The 25,075-nt window shown below is 31.7% G+C and overlaps 2 protein-coding genes across 3 annotated transcripts; both read left to right on the forward strand.

The window, feature by feature from the left end:
- The first annotated feature begins 646 nt into the window (after window positions 1-646).
- Window positions 647-14,122, forward strand: LOC114193892. Of its 2 annotated transcripts, none has more exons than XR_003606315.1 (23): window positions 647-978; window positions 1,056-1,263; window positions 1,387-1,468; window positions 1,974-2,250; window positions 2,723-2,821; window positions 2,925-3,065; window positions 3,583-3,759; window positions 4,462-4,664; window positions 4,768-4,911; window positions 4,983-5,071; window positions 5,607-5,751; window positions 5,907-5,953; window positions 6,674-6,729; window positions 7,756-7,919; window positions 9,130-9,317; window positions 10,115-10,175; window positions 10,263-10,335; window positions 11,199-11,300; window positions 11,429-11,525; window positions 11,607-11,726; window positions 11,805-12,047; window positions 12,163-12,303; window positions 13,722-14,122. XR_003606315.1 is itself a non-coding variant. In XM_028083875.1 (23 exons), the coding sequence occupies exons 1-23, from the start codon at window positions 709-711 to the stop codon at window positions 13,902-13,904; spliced, it is 3,297 nt and encodes a 1,098-aa protein (XP_027939676.1). In that variant the 5' UTR covers window positions 647-708; the 3' UTR covers window positions 13,905-14,122. The 2 variants fall into 2 exon arrangements, 1 of the variants encoding a protein (XP_027939676.1); XM_028083875.1 differs by having other exon boundaries at window positions 11,818-12,047.
- A 9,707-nt stretch (window positions 14,123-23,829) lies between these two features.
- LOC114168235 (dehydration-responsive element-binding protein 2F-like) lies at window positions 23,830-25,048 on the forward strand. Its single transcript, XM_028053363.1, has one exon. It carries the CDS (start codon window positions 23,892-23,894, stop codon window positions 24,738-24,740), a length of 849 nt encoding a protein of 282 aa, XP_027909164.1. The 5' UTR covers window positions 23,830-23,891; the 3' UTR covers window positions 24,741-25,048.
- Window positions 25,049-25,075: the final 27 nt, after the last annotated feature.

Genomic DNA, 25,075 nt, shown 5'->3' on the forward strand with positions numbered 1-25,075 from the left:
AATAACAACTTTATAAATTGAATTGTGATATTTTAAATATATATATTTATTTTAAATTGTTATAAAATTATTTTAAAATTTTATATTTAAATTTATAAAGTTATTTTTAAAGTAATTCTAACATTTATCTATCAATTATAGATATATAAATATTTAAAATAAGATTTAAGTAAAGTTCAATGCAAATATATATTTAAATAAACTTAATTTTGTTAAAAATATCAATTATAATAAAAATACTATTATAAAATTTATATAAAAATTAAATTTGACATAAAGATGAAATTGATTCAATTTTAAAAAAATTAAAAATAAATATAGACAAAAATAACAAATACATATACAACATAAGACTACGATGAGACTTCTCACATCAAAAATAATACGTTCTATGTCACACTTTTTGTACCACAATATCATATTGATACATGACAACTATTTTAAAATTATAAAAAAAATTAAAAATAAAAAGAATCACATGCCGACATATAGTTAACTAATTAGTACTGATTAAAATAAGCTAATTAAATTTTTAAAATAAAAACTTAATTAAGAAAAAAAGAAGAAGAGAACCTACCGACGAAAATAGACCAATATTTTAACCTATAAAAATAAACAAAAACTGTGACATTCAATTCATTGACATCGTCGCAGTGGTTCAGTTGAGTAAGTGTAAACTTGACACCAAGGTAGTAGGCATAGAGAAAAATGGAGGGAGAAGAAGAGTTGCTATGGAAATCGGAGCCACAACGCGAGTCCATCGTCTCCGTCACGCTCGCACGTGCTATCACTTCTCTTCTCACTTCCCGTCCCAAGAAGCTTCAAGATTCTATTTCTCGCCTCTCTTCACATTCTTCGCGCTCGCACACTTCACTCGTTTCCCTCGAAGACTCTCTCTGGTTTTTCCACAGCTACGTTGCCGACGCTGCGACCAAGAATTCTTCCCTCGACCAAGTCCTTCTTCCAATCATCGACAGCGTATTCATTTTCTCCTCCTTAATTTGTTTATTTCGGATTCTGCTTTCTCTTCGTTACGCTGTTTTTCTTGTTTGCAGGTGTTGAAGTCCAAGCACGGTGACCAAGCTATGCTTCTGTTGAACTGGCTCTTCCAGGACGAGATTCTTTTCCAACCCGTTGCCGAGGCTCTCGCTGGCCTAGTTGCCAGAAAGCACGTCAACGATCGCTACTTGTTGCTTGGTTGGTGCCTCCTTCTTCGGAATCTAGTTGAATTTGAATGTTCCGCTCATCAATCCATGTTTGGTGGTGAGTTTCTGATTTTCACTCTCGCTATTTCAACTCAAGTATTGACGAAGAACATGTTTGGAAATAGGAAACCTTTTTATTTTTAATTCATTTTGGATTAATTAATTAAATTGTGTTTGTTAGGGATACGCGAGAGGTATGGAGATTTGTTGAAGATACTCTCCACTTGTCTTCCGGATTTGGCTAGCATTGTTAGTAAAGGAAGGTATTGTTTGTTTCTCATGCATCTCTTTCTTGTTTGAAAGTGTAATGTAGACGGACGTTCTTGTTTAGTGGTAGATTTTGCCGGTGTGCATTTAGCACTGTACTAGTGTATTTATCAAGATTGTTGTCTTTTATTTTATTCTATGTTATGTAAACGTATATATGTCTCACATTGTATATTCAGACATTCATCTAATTCCCCCCTCTTTCCCCTCTCTTTATAGACAAGATTCCTGATACTGTCAGGAGCTACCATTGTTGGCTAGAGGCGTTTGATTGATTATTAATTTGTTCAATGACAAGTCTTACTTGTGTACCGCTGTTCCTCTTCATAAATTTACCTTTTCATGTTTCTTATTGTAGCATTGTACCCATTTATTTTACCAATAATGTCAACTCCATATCTCTCCCATTTGCTCTTTTTGTGGATAGTATCATTATAATGTTGTTTTATTAATTCACTGATTATTCCTTAAATTTTCATTATCTCACCACTGGCTGTTCAGCACTTTGCAGGATGGTTTTGAGTTGCCATCTCGCCTTGGAGTGTCTGCGGCTGATTGTTTTTTGTCTCTTTCGGGAGCATTAACAAAAGTGGCGGACAATAAAAAGTTGAAATTAAATGCCAGAGCAAAAGATCAGGCAATTACTTTTGTACATTCTCCTACTACTGACAAGAAGGAGAAATTGGATTCAAATTTTTTGATGTCAATGATCGATAGGGACTATACTCTGTGGCATCATTTAGATGACATTATTTGTTTGGTTAAAAGGCTCCTTTCTGTAAGTTATACAGTCTTAGTTCTTAATTCTTTTATTCATATATTCATAATGTGCAATAATGATATACTATAAAGAAAATTATATTGAATAAGCAAACATTAGAAACTGCATTAGAAAGTGATGCCATTATTTAACTACAGTGTGCATAAGACTTTTAGACGATCGACTATGGCAACATTTCCTGTTATATTGAATTTGGTAAACAAAACCTGTCCTGATTTTAGGTTCATGATTATTAACAACTCTTTTTCGATGTTCCTTTTCAGAGGGGCAACTAAGGTAAAACTATTTTCAATTTTGTGATGAGAACTCATTCGCTTCTGCAGAAAGTATAATCAGGCCCAAACTTGTAACTGAATTCTAACTGGCATATAAAATTACTGATATGAGCATGCATTTGTAACAAGAATGTAAAAAAGATGGTTCAAGCTGTTACTTATTCAGTTGTTTAATGTTCAACTCTACATTACAGTGGAGCAGGAAAAGTCGTTTTTTACATGCCAAAGGCTTGGAGCAAGTTCTTAAATGGCTGCAGGAGATAAAGAATCACCATGGATCCTTTCAACTAGAGGCAGGTTCTGGAATCAATGCATTTTTTCTCTATTTGATATTCGATTTTAACACTTAGTATTTTCTATGGGCCATAATTTTTCTTTTTGTCTGCGGCATTGAAGACTGATTCTAATGCTCTCAAGACTGGAGATTTACTGCTCTGTTCTTGCTGGAAGCATTATAGCGTGCTACTACACCTGGAAGATAAGAAGTTCTCACAGCATTACAAGGAACTGTTGGACCAGTATATGTCTGGCATCCAGGTTATATACAGTACAGAGTAGCTATATATTTATAATGAAGTCTTGAAGTAATTTGAGCAATCACCTTATGTCCTAGTTGGTATGGATGGCAAGGTGTCTCTATTTGATGTTGCCAAGGGGGATAAATTATTCTTGTTTTAGCAGTTCTGCTAAGAAAAATATATGCTGACTGACTTCATCATATTGTATAAACGTTTAGGCTTTAACTTATTTATGGCATATATAAAAGGGAATTTGCCTTGACTATCTGGATAGTGTCTCTTGTGCAATTTTTGGCAGTCTTGGGGTAAGAGTGTTTGTCCCATACATTTTATTTAACACTTTGAGCATATCTTATGGTTAGTTTGTAATTGTTACTGGCTAGGGCTACATCAATTCAAATTAATCAGGAATAGGTCAGTAGGTGATAAATATATTTGACATGATGACATGACAACTCAATTCTTTGTGGTTTCATATGATTGTGCGTGTTGAAATTGTTTTTTTTTTTTTTTTCTGATATCCATGCAAAATGCAGTATTATATGGACAACCACACTGGTGGTGGCTATATTGACAACAATGATGGTGGGTTGGAGACCAGAAAGTTCTTTTTGAATTGTTTATGCCTGCTTTTGGGACGTCTAGATATCAAGAGATTTGAAAGCACAGTGTCGGAGTTTGGGATGAATATCTCACGCATTCTAGTACCACAGGTACCTCTAATTGAGGCCTTCTTGGGGAAATATGTTGCAGATATATTTTTAAACAAAAATGTTACACACCCTTTTAATCATGCGAATGAATGTGTTATATTCATTTTCCTTCGAAATCCAATGTTTTTTCCCTTGCATGGATCAGGTTTAGCACTGAATTTTATGATTAGAAACTTAGAATAAGGATACCATCAATTAGTATTTTTATTATAGCATTTTCTTTGTTCTGAACTTGAATGACATGTTGATGTGGTTTTTGCAGTGACTTTAATGCAGTAATAATATCCTTTGCATCTGATAGAAAGATCAAAGCTGTTATTTTCAGCAGTAACTGTCAGTTGAATCTGACTTTTTTTTTCTTTTTCTAACCATTCCATAGTTAAATAAAATTGTTTGTTTACCTATGATGCACTGTCAAGGCAGAGTACTATTTCTAATTTTACAAACTGAGTCCAGATCTACTTGATATTCAACAACTTTAAGTTCACATATTTGATACAGACATTGCCATCTGTTATGTGTAACCTGGCTTCTGCTGCATTTTGGCATAGAACTATAGAGTGTGCATTGCTTATTATCAACATATTTTTTAGTTATGATGTATTTAGAAGTCAATGATTAATCAAATTGTGATTTAGTAATTTGTGTCTCCTTACCAGATTGAAAATTGAGCTTTTATACCTTTCCTTCTTTATTCTGTAGTTAAATTGCACTGATGAGGATGTGATAGCTGGAGTTGTTTCAATATTCAAGGCTATCATTCTGAGGCCAGATTACACACAAGAAGATGCACTTGCTGACAGTAGGAAGGCAAATAGTGTGATTCCTCTTCTGCTTCACCTTTTAGATGAGCGGGATGGTACAGCTAGAGCTGTTGTTATGTTGATAGGAGAATACTGCTCAATGTAGTCATTTTATTCTTTCTCTTATGATACTGACTAAAATCACTCTTTAAGTCTAAAATCTTTTCTTTTAAATTTAGAACTTACACATATAAGGATTCTCCAGGAGCAAAGATGATCGCTGTCTTATGGAAGTTCTGAAGCGCCTTTCTTCTGGAAACATTTCCCAGAGAAGAAATGCTATGGATGTTATATCAGAAGTCCTACATATATCATCAAAATCACAAAGTTTAATATCTTGTTCTTCTAGGTACGACTGCTTTTGTTGTTATACTGGTTTTTAGTTGTTTGTATATTTATTTGTTGAAATGTGTATTTTAGGCAAGATATAGCAAACAAATTGCTAGAGCGGCTTGGAGATGAAGAAATTATGATTCGTGAACAGGCATCCAAATTACTTCCAATTATAGGTAGCATTAAAACTGAAATGTAAAGTGTAATATTTTGTATACAGATTTCTTATATAAATTGGCAAGTATTAGCGGGTCTTGTATTGACCGGATCTTTATGGATGATTGATTCTTGATGTGGTGCTGAACCTTCTTTGCCCAATTGTTAAGCACCATCTTTTTGGTTTTTAATTTTAATTTGAAGCAAAAACTATTGGTGGCCTATGTTTTATTCTCACATAAAGTCTATAGAGTTTTTATATCAGGACGTTACAAGGTGTGTTTAAGATGTGATTAAAGCAATTTCTAAGCTTGCATCTAATAGCTTAAGCTTATAGGTTGCTTCTTTGCATTTCCTTTACTTTTTTTCTCTTTGAAATGATTCCTTCATTGTCTTTATTTGTTGTGCTCCTCTGCTTTAATGAGTTACACATTTTTTTTTAAGCCATAATGTTTTCACATTAATTCCATATGCGTTACAGTGATCCACAAGATATCTGTCACGAAAATTTTACAAATGGTTGTGACAAATTTTATTGGTGAATTACTTTTGCAGACCCTTCACTGTACTTGCCTGCACTGGTTGGTCTTGTCTACTCTTCAGATGTGAGACAATCAATTGCTATTGATTCCATCATTGAGGTCCTCAAACATCACAACCAGAGAATTGAAGTCATATTCTTGTTTCTTGACTGTCTTAGGTAGGTTTCCTTTTCTTTGCTCCTTCTACTGGGCCTCTAAAGTTTGGATCTCAACTTATAGAAGCTGTTTCTAGAGTCGGAGTTCAAAATCTAAGAATGTTTTATAGATGAAAATATCACTCTTGGCTGAAATTTTTTCCTTCTTATCCTTGCAGCAATACCAGTATAAGCGTAGACCTTCCACAGTCCAATGGAGATGAAGGTACTTTTTTTCCCTACTTCCATCACTGTTTGAAATTTCATTGCATCACTAGTTCTGTATTTTATATCAACATTTATATAATGTAGATTGAGTATTTATTGACTCTTGTGTAATACTATTAGTGGATTAGTTTTATGTTGTTTAACAACTTCTCAAGTGGCATTACTCATGAAAGTCTCCTGAAAGTTTGATACCATAGATTTGTGGATAATTTTGTTTGTAAAATTCCATACCAATTTCAATCAGCTTTTTTACATCCGTATCTCCTAAAACTAAAGTTCATCAAGTTTTCTAGCACAGTTTAATATGGAAAGTAATGGCTGCTTCCTTTGAAATTGTTCAAGATCATGCACTATCCAGACATTGTAAATATGAAAAACACATTCTGCAGTTGAAACAACAGTGTAAGATCACCAAATTCTTAATAGTGCTAGCTGATTTTCAGTGGCATATAATATAAGGATGCATAATACTGTGTAATATACATAACTACATATCACTTTAGTGTGCTATATTTTCAAGATGCACATCAAAGTACATGTACATAACTGCATTATAGGGTCCGCTTCAAATTGTGATAATTTCTTATTCTTTTCCGTTTCACCACTGTGACTGTAAATATTGAACAGTTTGTAATATCTGTTTCTTGTTTATCCACATCTGTTTTATGTTAAAAATACTGCATTTATTATGTTCTCATTTTTTTTTATTTGCTGTCAGGGTCAAAGTTGGATACTGACCGACTACTCAAACTGGTTCCAGTATGGTCCAAAAATGTAAGATGGTAGATTGAGCAATTATGTATGGCTGTAGGATTTGGTTCACTCTAAATTTCCGAGTAAATGGATGGAGTTATAACTGTTGATAGGAAAATTAACCACTGATATTTTAACTACATTATTTGTTATGCATATGTATTCTATAACAATTACAACCATTGACTTTTCAATCAATGACTGCAACTATATACTTTTTTAGAGTGCAAGTCCCGCATTCCAATAACGATTATAACTTAAGGCCATGACCTGTTTTACTTTCTCTCTCCTTTTGTTTTTTTTTCAGTGTGGTAGCTGTTTTTTTTTTCAGTGTGGAAGCTGTTTTTTTTTTTTCAATGTGGAATATGATCAAGAAAATGGAAATAAATGACTGCTGTAATCTTTACGTTGGTTAAGTTCGTTAATGGAAACTGTAGACATTTTAAGACTTAATATTAGTGATAAATTGTAAAAGATTATTTCAACATTTTTAGACTGCTAATTGCTGAAGTGATGTGCTACTGAACCCAAATAATCCTAAAAGCAATATCTGTATACCTAAGAGTGATTGTTTATCTATAATCTTCTCCCTTACTTGAAACGCTTTGTTCTTAAATCATGGACTATAACATAGTACTAGCCCTCATGACCTGGTTAAAGTTAAATTCGACTATGAGGATTTGGGGAGGCTTCAACGGAACTCTTACTATTTGGTAGAAGTTGCTCTTGCCCATGTTAAGAACCAAAGCAAGCCAAAGTTTAAGCCATTGGGTACGGGGCTAGCAGTGTCTTTCTTACTCTAACTAAACTCAGTTCTTGAAAAGTTGAGGTTTGGCCGTCTTTTTTTAATTTATGATGACTGTTTACAATTTTGGTATATCTGTTTCCCTTTACATGTTCTGTGGCTTGAACATGTACACTTGCATTTTATGTAAATATGTTGGTTTTCTGTAAATCAATTAAAAAAAATACTCCGATAAATGAATTTTCAGTTCAGGAATCAACACTAACAAAAATATTCTAATTTGTTATTTCCAATATTATCAGGTTCAAGACTGGAACTTTTTAATCGGACCACTGGTTGACAAGATGTTTGCAGATCCATCAAATGCAACTATTGTCAAATTCTTGAGTTATATAAGCGAAAATCTGGCAACTGTTGCTGATCTTGTATTGCATCATGTTATGTTGCATGTTAGAGACCAGAAGCAGTGAGTATATGAAGTACAATGTTTTAAATATCAAATGTTATCTTTGATCCTTAAACCAAATATTATAGCTGTCGTGTTTTTCCCTTATTTATAATTTTGATCTCAAGAGCTTTAGCTGTAGAACCAAAGACCCGTTTGTGACAAATAACAATGAAAATACACACCATAAGAACTTTTAAATTCAATGGATGCACTCCACATTAATTGAGAGTTCAACGAAGATATTTGAATTGTGCTCTACTTTATTGAGCTGAAAGGCATGGTCTCAATGGGGAGTCTTGCTTGGTTGGCTGGTGTGTTACAGAAGTCAAAGACTTAAGGAATCCATAATTTTTTTCTGATCTTATTAGCCAAGCTCTTATTTTATGGTTGGTTTTGATTTATCGTAATAGTTTTTCTTTGGTAAATTTGGACGCATTAGTAACTGTTTCCATGTCTCTTCAAACACAATTTATGTAATTACAGCACCAGACTTTACAGTGGCTTGACATTACTTTGTTGTTGGGAATGTCTAGATTTTTTCTATTGTAATTCAAGGAAGAGCAGTGTTTTAAGTCTATGAAATTTATAGTTCTAGCAATTACCATTTCCGAAACATAATGAACTTGAGGTTACTTCTAACTTTTGAGAAACGGTCCTACCTACTGATATATTTGTCCTGCTGCTATTGCGTTTTTTTTTTTGGTTTTGGGATAAGTGTCAAGTTTAAAATGACTAACAATTTATGGTTGGTTCTCTTTTCTCATTCGAATGTTGCCCGTTGGCTTTTCTATTCATCACATATACGTATGAAGTGCACAGTATATGAATTATTATTGGCCAAGTGATCATAGTTTTATTTCTGCTTCAGTTTCTTTCAAATATGATTGTAGTGTGTATGGTTGTATGAGATTTATGATGGTCATATGCAATATTTCCAGTGTGTAAAAGTGTTTATTTGAGTCAAATGGGATATGCTAATCTCATTCATAATATCATACCGTGTCTTCATTTGGATTATTACAATATTAAAATCTTTTTGTCCTTATATTCTGTCATCACAGTGAATGCGTCTATATAATTGTCTCAAAAGTGGGAAAATTCTGGTGTGAACTAAATGCATTGACAATGGATGTGTAATCAGTAAATGTAATGTGGCACAAAGACTTGTGTAATTATTTAATTTGTTGGTCATAACTTCTTTCCTCATACATTTTCAATTCTGCTGCAGGATTGGTGAAAGTTTCTTATCAAGATGGGAGCAGAGAACCTACACAAGTGATGAGTTTGAAGAAATGCAGCATTCTCTGTTCAAGCATCTTTGCCCTTTGCTCATAATTAAAATTCTTCCCTTGAAAACTTTCAACGACCTCAATTCATCAATTATGTATGGGCATCTCAGTAAAAACATTATCCAGGGTATATATTTTTGCCTTGAGTATCTGCCTGCCGATCCTCTTGATGGCTATATTGATTCTACCTTGCCCAATTCTTGTTCGCGTGTCAAGAATTTATAGAGTCTGCTACCTTTTTGTCCATATGCAGATCTTCTCTTTTAGTGGTTTGCTTTTTCATTATTTTTCTTTTGTTAACAGTTTTCTAGTCTGTTTTACCTGGTATTAAAACCTGTTTATCTGATCTTCTGATATGCAAACAAATTTAAAGCTCATGGAATCAGGTTTTGTTCCTGTTTCTATATGCTCAAGACTAAGGAACAGCCAGAATTACTGTTGGTTTTTAATCTTTCCAAAAGTTGGATGCAAAACTTAACTACTATGTGATTCCTTCTTATAATCAAATCTTGTTCCAGTTTAGTTTGACACTCTAAGATCTTAATTATGGACTCTGCTTTACATTTTTGTGGATATTCTGCTACTTTGTTTATATGTGTCCCTAAATGATCCAACACTTAGTAGACTTGTAGACTGTAGTTAAAAGAAAGTCGCATTGACTGAGACAATACAGCCACTTACAATTTTTTTAAATTCATCTGATCAAGGTGCTTAAAACTATACTAGTAACTGATATTTCGCATAGATGAAACTAAAAGGTAGACAAAAGAAGTCTTACTACTAAAAATTCATTGTTAAAGTTCTTGAGTATCGAACATTAACTACTATGTCTGTCAGACCAGAGATTGTGTCATTTTTCATTTAGTTCAGAGTTTTTCTTCTGAAGTTATTACAAACTGTGTATATTTCTTCCTTGCGAGGTAGATGTTGCAAACAGGAACACTGATATTGATTGTGATTGTATCGCTGCTTTCCTTTTAAACAGGTTGGTCCTTGAAGAACATAGCTTTTGTCTCCTTCAACTAAATATTACAGGAGCCTGATGCATCTGTCATGTATTCATTTGTTTCAGGGCGTTTTGTGAGTTTGAATTTGAAGATGTTCGGAAGCTCTCTGCTGAGCTGTGTGGACGCATTCATCCACAAGTAATGTTCTCTTCCCAATCTCCCTCCACCCTGGAATTTTCCAGGAAAGACATCCACGAGAACAACCTTGGTTTTATTTACATTTCAGTTTGAGTTTTTTTTTACATTGTTTTGTATACTACATTATTAGGGTGTAAGCCGGTTGCACCTAACCTACAAACCTTTCTAACCCAATCCGTTTACATTTTTGTGGGATGGGTTGGATTTGGACTTTTTGGTGCAACCAATTGGAACTGGTTGAGTTGGGTAACGGGTACGAATTCAAAACCCGACCTAATCTAACTACATAACAAATATATAATAAAAATATTATTTGTCCTATTAATTTACTACAAAAATGATATTATATTTTATCATATGAATATTATTTATAAATTTGTTATAAATATTGTTTATGCCATATAAATATTAAGGAACATTGAAAATATTTATGTTGTGATATTTCTCAAAAGTTGATAATTTTTTTAAATTATTCAACCAATGACCCGAACTGACCCAATTATAATTGGATTGAGTTGTTAAATAAAGAGGTAAACCCAACCCAATTAAATGTAATTGGGTTTGGTTGGAAATTAGATTCAACTGGACCTAACTTGAACTGCTTACACCCGTACTACTTTACAACATGATTGAGTTTTAGATGTAAATCTTCAATATTATTATAATTTTTGTTTTGATGGAAATTCTTAGTCTGCCAGTTTTCGATAATCGATTACAGATTCTTATAATAATCCTTGTTTCTCTTTATGACTGACATCCAATCTGAATCTGGCACCACAGTAAACCTTATTAGTTGTTACCTATTGGCAGTTTATATTTATTAAAGTGTCACTTCAACCTTTCTATGCTTTGTGATTTTTTAGGTTCTGCTCCCATTTGTTAGCTCCCTATTAGATGGAGCTGTTGCGTCTAAGAATATACTGAAGATAAAGGCCTGTTTATTTTCAATCTGCACATCACTTGTGGTAAATATTCCCCCCCCCCCCCCCCATCATTATTTAGATTGTTTGGTGCTCTTTACTACTTTATTTCAGTTTCTGGCTTTTTCTGCATCAATTTGGCTGGAAATAAGGTGCCTTTTTTGGATTTACAGGTCAGAGGATGGGAGACGCTTTCTCATTGTTCAATGTATGCAATTAGAGAGATGATTGAAACTGTATTATTATGGCCTTGTCTGAACGCTGATTCAGGTTTGTAAGAATTTTGTTTCTAAGTTTCATTCATTTTTATTTGAACTATAACTAATTGTGATTGGCATTACTTTTTCTCAGTTTCTAAAGCACAACACGGATGCATTGATTGTCTAGCACTAATGATATGTGCGGAACTACAAGCTAAGGAATCAATCGCCACTTCCATGCCTGACAAAATTAGGGCCCTTGGAAAAGAAGGTATTATTGATCTGTTTTAGTGAATTTTAAGCTTGATGCTTCATGTTAGTTGAATGTGACTTCATCTAAGTTCTTTAGTCTTCTGCTGCAGGGAAGTCTGTTGTCAGCTATGTGATCAATCAGTTCTTTAACTACAAGAATGAACGAACTTCAACTCCTGAGTTTGGGGATGAAAACTCAGAATTTGTTCCTGCTTCAGTTTCTCTCTCTTTTCGTCTGTGTATGGGTAATGTTCTCATTAGCACTTGCCAGAAGATACCAGAATCTGGCAAGAAGCCCTTTGCAGCACAAGTTATTCCTTTTCTCCTTCAATGTCTTGAGGTAACAGTGCATATTATGATCACAATTGCCTGATAGTATTCGTTTACTAGAGTTTTAGTTTTTGAAACTTCAACAATCTTGATTAGTTATGAAACTAACTATATTTGGCTAACAGTTTGAAACAAAGTCAGAGATTAGAGCAGCATGCACCCAGGTTCTATTTTCAGCCGTGTATCATCTAAGATCTGCAGTTCTTCCCTATGCATCTGACCTTCTCAGAATTGCCCTAAAAGCCCTAAGGAAGGAGTCAGACAAGGTAAATTAACTTTGTCATTCACCATTAATAATGCTATATATGTTCTTTTTATAAATGTTATCATATATGTTAAGTTATCAGAATAAATAGTTTTACATAGGTTTCTTATCTATCTACTTGCTGCATCTTGGATTTTGGTGTATTGACCATATTGTTGGTGGGTGTCTTAATCGTGGATTGGAACTAATTTTACGAGGTCATTTAATAAGAATTTTACCGACTTTGGTACCATAACATTTGACAAATAAAATTTATGGTTATGTTCTTTTTTGTTGGTGTTTTGAATGTTCTCAAATATTTATAGCAAGCTTCACAGGGAAATTGTATCACCCACTCACCATTGTAATTTTATTAGACTGTCATATCTGTTAGAATATAGCTGAAATAATGAAACTGTCGTTAAACCAATATTTCAGGGTTAAATCTGTTTTTAATTCCTAAACTTTGATGCGAAATTGAAATTCATCATTATTCCAAACTTTGATATAGTTTGGTCCCAAAACTTTAAAAATTAATATAGTCTGCTTAACCCAATTGCATTAATTTTTTTTATGTGTCAAACGTGACTTTAGTATGGCGTTTGAGTTGTTTATAATGTTTGAGACGTTCCAACTCAAATGTAAGTCTAAAACACCATTTAATAAGCCTAAAAAGTTAACGTCATTGGATTAAAAGGAATATATTCATTCATTTTTAAATTTTAGGGACAAAAATGTATCAAAGTTTGATACAACGATGAATTCCAATTTCAAGTTTGAGAATTAAAAACATATTTAATCTCAATATTTTATCTTTATGATGTTTTTGAGTATCTTAGGACTTCGATTATATCTCAGAATTGGTTTTCCTTGTATTTAGATTATCCTGTATTTAGGAATAGTTTCCCTATTCTTATTTCATGATTTGTCTCCTTATTTAATTTAGATTACGGTTTAGTATTAATATAAGGAGGGGTTTGAGCTTTATTTCTTATCATTAAATTGGAAGACATCATACTGAATAAAGTCACGAATTCAGTGATCACTCTCTTTTTTGTCCTTTTCCCTCACTAACTTATAAAACCCCATAATTTCAACAATATCCTTGTTGAATTGACGCAAATAAAGTGGCATTAAATTTCAATCTGAAGTTATTTTAATTTTATTTCTGTGTATGTATGTTTTGACATAGTGTAAAACAGGAGAGTATTTATTTATTTTATTAGTGTGGAAAATATTTATTGAAATTAAAAGGAAGGTAACCAAAAGAATTGTGGCAATCAAAATGTTGGGAGAAAGGCAATGGATGGCAGCTTGGTATAAAGTGGAAAAGTATGAAAGCTGATATGGCTTTCTTTTGAATTTGATTATAGCCGAATAATTTCTCATAGCGTGTGAGAAAATGTCGTATTATGTTGATGCATTTTTAATGTTCAACAGGAAAGGATAGCAGGTGCGAAGCTCATAGCATCACTTATGGCCAGCGAAGATGTGATTTTGGAAAACATATCTGTTGGACTATTAGAAGCCAGGTCTGTACTCTCAACCATATCTTCGTCAGATCCTTCTCTTGAGTTACAACAGCTTTGCGGCAAGTTGCTAGCATGCATATCTTCTCCTTGAATTGCAACAAACTCTATTGTAGGCTTGTAGCGGTATCCCTCTTTTCCCCCTTTTATTTATTCAGTGTACATAGTTCACTTTTGTATGTGCAGATAAAAATTTTTTGAAATAGGTTCATTGCATACTTGTATGAGACAAGAAGAATATATTCCCATGATCATGTTGTATACAATATCTGTTAATACCCGTTAACGTCAAATTCAGGGACATGCAGCACACTTCCATATCTTTTTTTTTTGTTCAGACAATTGGCATCCATCTATTTCGTCCATATCATGTATTGTTCTGCTTTCGCTTCTTTTTGAAAATGAAACGTTTAAGACGAGGTAAAAAGCTACATCGCAGCTGTATGCTGGAGTTCAACTTGGCAATAGTTTTCTTATTGAAAAACAAGGTTTATTGAAGAGTATGGTATGGAAGAAAAAAGGCAAGAAATTGTTCCCAAGAGTATTTTTCTGGCAATTTTTACAGGGAGACTAAATTGAGAAAGATAATTTTATACGATAATGTGTGAAATTAATTTGGGCATATGATTATGCAGATGATCGGTTTAATTTTTTTTCAAAGTTGCATAATCATTAAAAAATTAATTGCTCTTAACTTTAAGAAATTCACTTCAATCGTGTTTTTTTTATTTCAATCTTTCACAAGGTGATGTACTGATAAATGTTGATGATATGACTACATTTTGATGGTGTTGAGAAAACTGTTTGTTTCTTCATTTGATGAAAATGATTTATGTAAACTTTATTTGTATAGATTAACTATAAAAAGAGATTTTGTGTTGTGAAGAACAGAGCACATTTGCGACATGTCTATAAATAAGATTAACAGCCAAACAAAAAAACAGATTTTTGACACACCCATAATTTGATAGTAAAAGAAAAACCTCTTTTGTCACCTCAAATACTATTTAACAAATAGTACAGAAAAAAAGTAATATAATAATAAATTAAAAGTTTTCATATGTTTGTATCATAATTATTCCGAGAATTGAAAATTTGAGAAGAATAGAGAGAAATAAGAAATATTGGAGTGTCATAAAAGTGATTATTCTGTAAAATTATCATCGTCATTACTCTTTCATTCCGAGTTTGAAGAACAGAATGATGAGCATCTGATTTGAGTGCGGGTTCCTGTAACAAAATGCTTTGACAATCCTGGACCGGTCTTAGAAAAAAAGTATCCGAACGTTGATTACTACATCTTTTGTATTAGTTTAAAAATATATTTACCCTTATAGAATATTTTCATGTTGGGCCTCGGAGACAATATAGTTTCATTTTCATATCTATTCGTTTAACTTAATATTTGAAGTTTTCAAAATTTTTATTAAAGATTAAAATAATATTAAACATGCATTCATCGGAGATTAAGCTTAATAAATTTTTTTTGCTTTGATAACAGTTCCGGAACGACTACTTTCTGATATAAGGTGAAGAAGCTATATGCGAAATGAGTGTAATTTATCCCATTAGATTTTTTCTTTTTAACTAATATAAGTAGTTTTTTATTTTCTTTCTGTTGCTAAACGATTTATCTGATATCTTTAATATCTTCTGTTATGCTTCATCATGAGATAACATGATCTTCTATTGTGGAGGTAGTTAAAATTTTCTTTCTGTTATTTTTTAAAATTTGTAAAGAAGAAAAAATAAATTGTTTGAAGAAGTTAGACAAATGTCAAACAAAGAAGAAAAAGACGAAAAATAAAAGAAGAGCTTTTAAGAAAATTGGGACGAGGAAAAAAGGACGTGATTTGCCTCCGTAATATTTGTTTGCAGAATATAAATACAATCTTAACCCTCTTTTACTCATTCGTAATCCCACACAGTGGTTCTCTCACTCTTTCTCACACACCAAAAGAAAAGAGAACGGAAAAAAATAGAAGGAAAATGCTTCAACTGCTGTTCGCGGTGGCGTTCTCGGCTGTGCCTCTGACTCTGTACATTCCGCCCATACGCTGCTTCAATCTCTTCGTCCACACCCTCCAGAGCTTTCTACAAGATTCCTCTCTTTTCTCCTTTCGCGCCTTTTTTCGCATCAGACATGCTTTCTCCCGCATCTTCAACTCCTTCGTCCACGTTGCCTGGTAGATCCTCTCTCTCCCTCTCTCTTCCAAGAACTTCAAACGTTAGGGTTCCTATGTATTACGCCATGTGTAACTGCTTCTTCCTGCCATGCCATCACATAATTCATTCATCCATCCATCAATAAACAACATCAACAAAAATAATAATTTAACTTGTATAATATTCTCTCATCTTGCTTTCTTTGTCTTCCCTTTCCACAATTCCCCCCTCTTTTCTCATCAATTTTTATGTTCGATTGTTGCGACTTCAACCAACTGCAATTTTGCTCCACAGGATTCACTCGGATCCAAGCAAATTTTTGCCTTACTTTTTACTCTCTCAAATACTATATTTCTGTTATTTTGGTTTGATGTATTTTAATCTCGCACAAATTGGACCTCTGATATCATAATCATGCTATTTCAATCTCTCTATTCTTTTTATGTTACGTTGTGATCTTTTTAAGCATCTTAATTGTATTTGGAAGGAAGTGAAGGAACAATTAAATTGCATTAACGTTCATGTGAGATTAGGTAACAGTAAATTGCCGCATGATTATTTAGTGTCGTGTTAGCAAATTACAATTAAATGTAAAGTTATGAATACAGTTATTCAATAAAAGGATTTTTTTATTATATATTTTAAGCATAAAATTTAATAACTTTTGTCATTAAAAAAATACTATCTTGTGATAATCATATAATTAAAATTAACTTACACTTTCACTATATAAACTATTTATTTATATCCCGGATATTTGATCGAGGTTTGGCAGAAGACAATTAAGTTATGCATTACTATTCAATTATAAGTCATATTTGATAAATTTGTTGTTTTAATATGGTTATTTTATAAAAAGTATATTGATTGATGTCTAAAATCTTGAATAGATAAAGTTGATGACGATTTGGCTTTACAGATTATGCAACACTTTTTATTAAGTACTTTATTTATACTGCATAACTTTGTGCATAAATAAAATTTCTGTTTGAATAATGGTCTTTTAGATTTTACATTCAGCTAGGAATAGGACAAGAACGGGCGAATGGGGAAATGTGTCTTTTCTTATGGAGGGGTTGGTCTCTTGGTTCCTTTGACGATTTGGTTTTGATTTGTGGTTGGCCTTTTTTACACGATTTTTCTCGTGTTTGGCGGTGGCAGTTGCAGAAGCCTTGGCCACATTTAAAAAGTTTGGCGTTTACTTTTCATCAGATCAACGCCAGATCCTCTTAAATCACATCAATTAATAGTCAAAAATATAACTTTCATGTTCATCTCATTATTAATTTTCTTTCGGATGAAAACTTTGGTACAAAACACAATTTCACTTTTCTTTAATGTAGTCATAACTTAAATTAATGAAGTTTACCACGCATACGTGTTGATGTTTACTTCTTCAATTTTGTTCTCAATTTTTTTTTTATAGATTACAGTTTTATAGTCTTATATATATATATATATATATATATATATATATATATATATATATATATATATATATATATATATATATATATATATATATATATATATATATATGAATTTTTTTTTTGTGTTCACATTTCAAAATAATAATTTTACTCTTTAAATATAATAATTTATTAAATTTTTAAAAATTAACTGTTATTTTTACAAACTTTTTATCGGTTATTTCTGCTTATTTTCTTCTTCTTTATTTATGAATGATTATTCTTTCATCTGTTGTGATATATTTCACTTTATTTTTAATAAATATAATTTTAGTTTATATATTAACTTAATAACATTACAATATTATCACATCACGCATGTATTTACACTAATAAATATATATATATATATATATATATATATATATATATATATATATATATATATATATATATATATATATATATTCGTGTAATTTCATATGTATATAATTTATAACAATATATAATAAGATATTCTTTTTTTATATTCATATTTTGTTTTTTTAGTTTTACCTTGAATTATTGTTTTAAAAAATAGTCATTTTATAAATAGTTTATTTTAAAAATCTTTTTTATCTTTTAACAAATATTTTAAAAACTAATCTCTTTTATCTTTTAACAAATATTTTAAAAACTTCTTTTATATACATATTTATTTTTTTTAATTTTGAAGAATATATAATTAATTTTTAAATGTTAAATGAATGTGATTTGTCTTTAAACTATAATAGTTATTTTAAAAATTCTTTTGGATACGTATTTTATTTTTTAATTTATTTTGTTATAAATAACTTATACTGTTATTTTAGAAATCTCTTTTTTTTATTATTTTATTTAACAACTACTTTAAAATTTAATTATATATTTCAAAAGTAAATATTATTTATCTTAAAATTTCTATGAAATGCGCAACAGTGCCTCTGAATTTTTGCTAATATATTAAATGCGGATATTTTAGATTAAATATATCATTTGTTATTATTATTAAATTAAACGATTATTGTGGAATATTTTTAAAAATTTAGAATGGAGGGGAGTATGGAATTAGTGCTTTGTTATGATAATGACTTTTCTTAGAAGTTAGAGTTTTCTAATTAAGAAAACATTTATTTTGTCTTTAGTTACTTTAAATAATATCCTGATCATGGTTGCAATGTATCTCAGTGCCATAAGTGCAAAATTGGGTGAGGAGAACTAAGATAGTGTTGGAAGTAAAATAAAAACAATTCCTTATTTAATATTGCTGATGACAATAGATAGCAGGTGGCGTTATTCCCCTCGTTTTACGAATTCTTACGGCTAGTTGTTAATGATTTAGATTAAGAAGTGAAAACTTAATGGTGTTCTTTCTTCCCACGAAATTATTTATAGTAATAAAAATATTCTCAGAAAATTAAATAACTATGAGAAGCAAGAACGTGGTCTTTTCTCCTATGCTAGCTGAGTTTGCTTGAAGAAAATAAAGAGAATAGAATTAAAAATATTGTAGTTTAATTAAAAATAAATTGTGATATATATAGTATTTAATTTTTGATTATTAAATGTTTCGGTACACCCAATAAGTCTCATTAATATCGTTTAGGAATCGAGGTCAAACGCAATTTAAATACTTCACCCTTTGAGCCATGACGGATCTCCATATTCCAAAGCAGACAATACCTTGGGCACGCGGTCGTTGTTCCTAACAATGTTATTGGACCAACTTGGGTTGGGTCGGAACATTGACCTCGTCTGTGGGAACAACACCTCCCCTTGTCTTTGACTAGGGGGTGTGAGCCAACCCGGCTCACCACAGATTTGAGTCGGGTTGGGTTGAGCAAAACTAAGGTTTTTCAAAAGATGATTGAACTGAATCCAACTCACTTAACCCACCAACATTTAAAAAAAATTGTTATAATTATTTACTACTTTTAATTATATAGGTTAAAAATTTCATATTTTTAAATGTTAGAATGTTGCTCAACAATATTTAAATAGTTTGAATGTTTAATTAATTTGTTTGTAAATTATATACATTGATACTTTAATCTTTGACTATTATCTTTATAATAATATTTCAAAAATTAGGTATTATAAAAAATAAAATAAGTAAATTTACTCTTATTGTAATGCAATAAATATATAAAATAAATTACAAAAAAAAAATTCATTAGTGAACCAACCCATTAACTCACTAACTCGTGCTGGATCAGATCGGATTGCAAAATTTTCGATTTACCAAAAAATGACTCGGGTTGAGCTGACCATTTCTTAACTCAACTCGTGTAAAAAAGATTGGCTCATTTTAACACATCTAATTCTGGTGCATCTAATAAATTCCACATAGTGCAGTTTAAACACTTCTTTGTTCCTGTAAGTACGTGTGGCTTTTTCTTTGTTTCCACGCATTCCTATTTTCATGGCATACCAAAGAAGCTTTTAAGAAGAAGAGTCTTCCAAATCGTAAGAACCATTTGTGTCCCACTTACAATTTCCAATGTGCCTTAGTTAGCCATTTTCGTATATATAATTTTTTAATTATGTCCTTTTCTTTACCATGGCTGTAATACAAAATGTTTATGTTTGTTCTTATCAATTAATATCAATTAAGTTCATTTATATTTATATGTGGAGAATTTCATTCATCAAATTAATAGTTTGATTAACATGAATAATTCATAATAAGATAATAGTGTGACTTATATTTTTAATATTAATATATGTATGTAATTACAATAACAAAAAGTTGTATTAAAAATGTAAGACAATCTTTTAATATAAATATAAGTATATAATTACAACAACAAAAAATTGTATTAAAAATTGTAAATATACATAAAAAAGAAATATCAAAATAGATTCTAATAGATGAGTCAATTCTGGTATCTCCGAGTAGAATGAAAAAATTGTTGTTTTTAACTTACTTAATCCGTATTAAATGGATTTGAGCTTCTTTGATGTGGATTAACCCGTGATCCAAACAAAATTAGTAAGTTTGTCAACTCATTTATTTTTGTTTCTATACACATGAGAAACATGAAAATTAACATCTCTTCACATATAAAGACAACAATCCCATATTCCTCTAATAGATCATTAAATAATAGATGAACTTTTAAAAGCAATTACACTACACCATTTTTTACTTTATGCAACACTAAACTTGACCATAAATATAAAAATGTTGCCTAAACATAATATAAGCAACGATTTTATAGATGCGGCTTAAAAACTACCAGTGACAACAATTTTTAACTGTTACTTAAAGTCATTCTTGTTGTAGTGTTATCAAGAAAGAATCATGTATATATGAGTTAAAGTAAACTCCACCTATAACCATTTATCTATACCATTATATAAAGGAATTCACATATATTTCGTTTTTCAATTTTATCCTTAATAAATAATTTGTTTAGAATTGAAATAATTATTTTACCAATCATACACTTTAAATCATACCTTCAAGTGACAATTTTTTAACTTAGTTTCTTAAAACTAAAATAACTATTTATAATAAAAAAATTATAAAAAAATAGATTATTTTTATTACAATAATTATTTATATTTACTTTAATGATTTTTTTATCATTATAAAATCAATGTGAAGACCCACGCATGTGGTTTCACATATAACTTAATAGTTAAAATAATGCCTATTTAGGGATAACAACGGGTTAAGTCAGACACGGATAGTGCCTATTGACAATCCGACCTGAAAAAAAAAATTAAGAAATATTCGCAAATCTTTTTAAAATTCACGGGTACCCGTGGATACCTGCATACCTACAAATATTTTAAAAAATATATATTTTATAAATTTTTTAAATAAAATTTAATTAAAATTATAAAAAATATAGTATAAATTAAATTTAACTTAATAAAATATAATTTTAATTTTAATTAAATTTAACTTAATAAAATATAAATTAAATTTTAATTTTAATTTTTTGCAGGTAACATGTATCTGTAGGTACGGGTAGTATGATATCCGTACCCGACCCATTTATAAGTGGGTATTAAAATACCCGTTACCCACGAATAATAAATATTCACATATACAAACTATCCACCGAAGATTTTAGCTACTGATACCTGCGGGTTCAGATATTTTTGCTATCCCTATACCTATCTACTCTCAGCTTCCAAAGCTAAGGCAACACCAAAAAATGAAAATTACTAATAAATTTCCTAACATTTTCTTGAAAAATCCCACCAAAACCAAAGTAACTCATCCATAAGTACATTCCAAAATATCACTTTTATTTGGATCATTTTTTCTTATAAAGGATTGTCAAATGATAATTTTCCATATATTATTGATGATGCATTTCACAAACCCTACTAGGAACTTTCCAAATGATAGAAATATCTGTAATAAGAGCTTTTTTTTTTCATGGTCGTATATGTTAATGTATTTAAAAATAGTGAGATCATCCACAGTATTACCCTTATAAACTTTATAAATATTTCCAATCAAACCACTTCTATCAATGGATAAAGCTAAAGAAAAAGGAGCACCAAATATTTTAGTACTCCTCATCTCCCAGATATCCAAAATAATATTGATGAAAACAACCTTCATTTATGGTCTACAATTATTGTTAAGATAAGTTAGCAGAACAGAGAAGGAATGACAATGCAGAAAACATTTAAAAACAAACTTAAAAGCAATAGAACAATGTAAAAACAAAGGATTATGATTATTTGACAAACTTTTTTTAATAAAGTTTGAGAAAGTTTGTTTTTTAACACACACTAAAAATTTTCTTTTCTTTTCCAGTCATATCAAATTTTTATTTCATCCATTAAAGTATTGTCACGTGTATTTTATCAAAAATTTTTTAATAAAACTTTTTCAAAACATAATTTTCAAAAAACAAACACTCCAAACTTTCCTGGTTTACAAAGCAAAGTTGACAACCACTACTGAGATGAACACCATAGAGGGACTCTCGAGATACCTCTTCTCTCCTGCAGAGAGGTACTCTTTATGCCCATACTATGCATATTCTCATTGCACAACTCTATAGTAGAAAATTGAAATTATTGATTCATTTTTTATTCGATTCGCAAAAGCTTGCTTCTTACTTTTTTGGTCTATTTATGCCATTGTTATGTTAATTACCGTTTAAGGACCGACATTGACATGGATTTTTGTTTTGACTTGTCAAAATCCCCGAGCCATCCCTTAACCAAGGACAAAATGCTATTTCTCTCCTTTTGCCAAAATAATTTTCTACATAATATTAAAATTATCAGTACAATAAGTAGGCTTTGGTTGTTTTTGTAGGACTTTTTATCGTACATTCATTCATTGATTATGACATTTTGTCACCAATGTAATGCCAGCTGTTCTCTCTGGTTCAAGGATAACAATGTCATAAATGTTATATATTGAAAGCATATAGACGCTATCATTTATCATTCACATGAATATTTCCAGAATTGGCATGCTTAATTATCACTCATCACCATGTTATATATGATTAGGTATGATATGTGAACATTTTAGGGGCATGAGCGGTAATTCACGATGAGATGCACACAGAGAGCAAGCATGGGATAAAGGTGAACAAAAGTCTCGAGAATCAGGGTGTGTATGACAGAACAACATGTGAAATGTAGTTCGTGAATTGCAAATTGTTGAGGTGGATCTTATTTAAAACCCTTCTCCTCAAGGACAGATTCATCACTATTATGTGGCTAGTTTGTAGAAATAGAATCCAAAGAAGAGTGTCAGAGAGTTCATTCAACACAATCACTGTATCAGTTAGAAAATCTTGGAAATATTCTAGTCGCCACCTCAACAACATTCAATACCCTTTTTTTCTCTCTTTCACACTCTTATATTGTATCGGTTTCATCACTATCTTGAACCTATATATAAAAAAGAAGGTTATTGTGGTCTCAAATACGAGCTTTGTTGTGTAACAATCATGACAACTGGGTTGGTACGGAGCTATACCAAACCCTTGGACGTATAGCATTGTCATTTTATAGTTCAAGGACATTCTCCTGCGCAAGCCATTGTCAACGTCGACAATTCAAAATCCTTGGATTTCAGCATTCCCCTTGTGGAGTTTTTAATCAACTTTCGTTTTCTAAAACAACAGAAAAGGTGTCATGTTTGTGTGGTAAACAAAGTTATAATTACTACCACCACGTGTTAACACCACCATGCATGGCTACATACACATCAACCTGTTGTGGCAGTGAGAGGGAAACATAAAAACATAAAAACATAAAAACCTAAAAGATTTATCGTAAAAAAAGAAAGAAAAAGGGATTTGAAACAATCACTGAGTACATACACAGTGAATAACGGTCACATGGGCTTTGTTTGCTACTTCTCCAAACGTGAAGACATTTATACCAACCTACACACTCTCTCCTACATATCCGCGCCTCGCATGCAGTTCCAAGTATCACCAAGCACTGATACTCAAAGCACCACTTTCCACTGATCTAAGTTATTGAAATCAACCATGGATACTTGCAAGAAGTCCCCCCTGAAGCCATGGAAGAAAGGGCCAACCAGAGGGAAAGGTGGTCCACAAAATGCCTCGTGCGAGTACCGAGGTGTTCGACAGAGAACATGGGGCAAATGGGTTGCTGAGATAAGAGAGCCAAAGAAGAGAAGCAGACTCTGGCTTGGTTCTTTTTCCACAGCTGAAGAAGCTGCCATGGCTTATGATGAAGCTGCAAGGAGACTCTATGGACCAGATGCATACCTTAATCTTCCACACCTGCAGCCAAGGCCTACTTCATCTATTACACCAGGAAAGTTCAAATGGTTCCCTTCCAAGAACTTCATTTCTATGTTCCCTTCCTGTGGATTACTCAATGTTAGTGCTCAACCCAGTGTTCATTTAATCCATCAGAGGCTACAAGAGCTTAAGCACCAAAATTCAGCTGAGAGGCATTCCCCAAATAGTTCATGCAATGATCCAGAGGCAGAAACTCAGAATGTAGACAACACTGACAATGCAGAAAGCACTCCAAAAGACTCTCAAACATCATCCGAGGATGTTCCGGGAGATCTTCAAGAGAAACCCCAGATAGACTTACATGAGTTTCTTCAACAGCTGGGAATACTTAAAGAAGAAACACAGTCAGCAAGAGCTGATAGCACAGAAAGTTCAACAACAGTTCCTGAAGCTGTGTTGAGATATGAAAACGATGAATTGGGAGTGTTTTCTGACACGAGTGTTAACTGGGAAGCGTTGATTGAGATGCATGGAATTGCAGGTCTTCAGGAATTAGAATCCACCCAGCTTGAAGCATATGGCACAAATGATGACTTTACTTTCTCAACTTCCATTTGGAACTTCTAAGTAACTTGTTTTTCTTTTCAAATGGGTACTTAGAATATCAGATTAAGCACTCTAATCCTGTTCATGGCAGCATGTAAGAGTAGGAAAGTGTAGGTAGATTAGTAGACTAGCAAGTAGAAAAGAAGTTTCATCATTCTGCAAGTTGAGAAAGTAAGGATTTGTAATGCAGTTGCAGATTCAATAATCGGTATAGCATCTAGTGCGAGTGTTACGGATTGCAGAATTAAAAAAGAAGCTCATCCCTAGCCAACAATCTGAAACATCAAATTTGGAATGTCACGAATTTCTTGAGAAGAAGCTGTTAGGAATACGAGGTAGGTTCAAGATCTAATCTG

Source organism: Vigna unguiculata, chromosome 1 (assembly GCF_004118075.2).
Source record: "Vigna unguiculata cultivar IT97K-499-35 chromosome 1, ASM411807v1, whole genome shotgun sequence".
In the NCBI taxonomy this organism is placed as follows: Eukaryota; Viridiplantae; Streptophyta; class Magnoliopsida; order Fabales; family Fabaceae; genus Vigna; species Vigna unguiculata.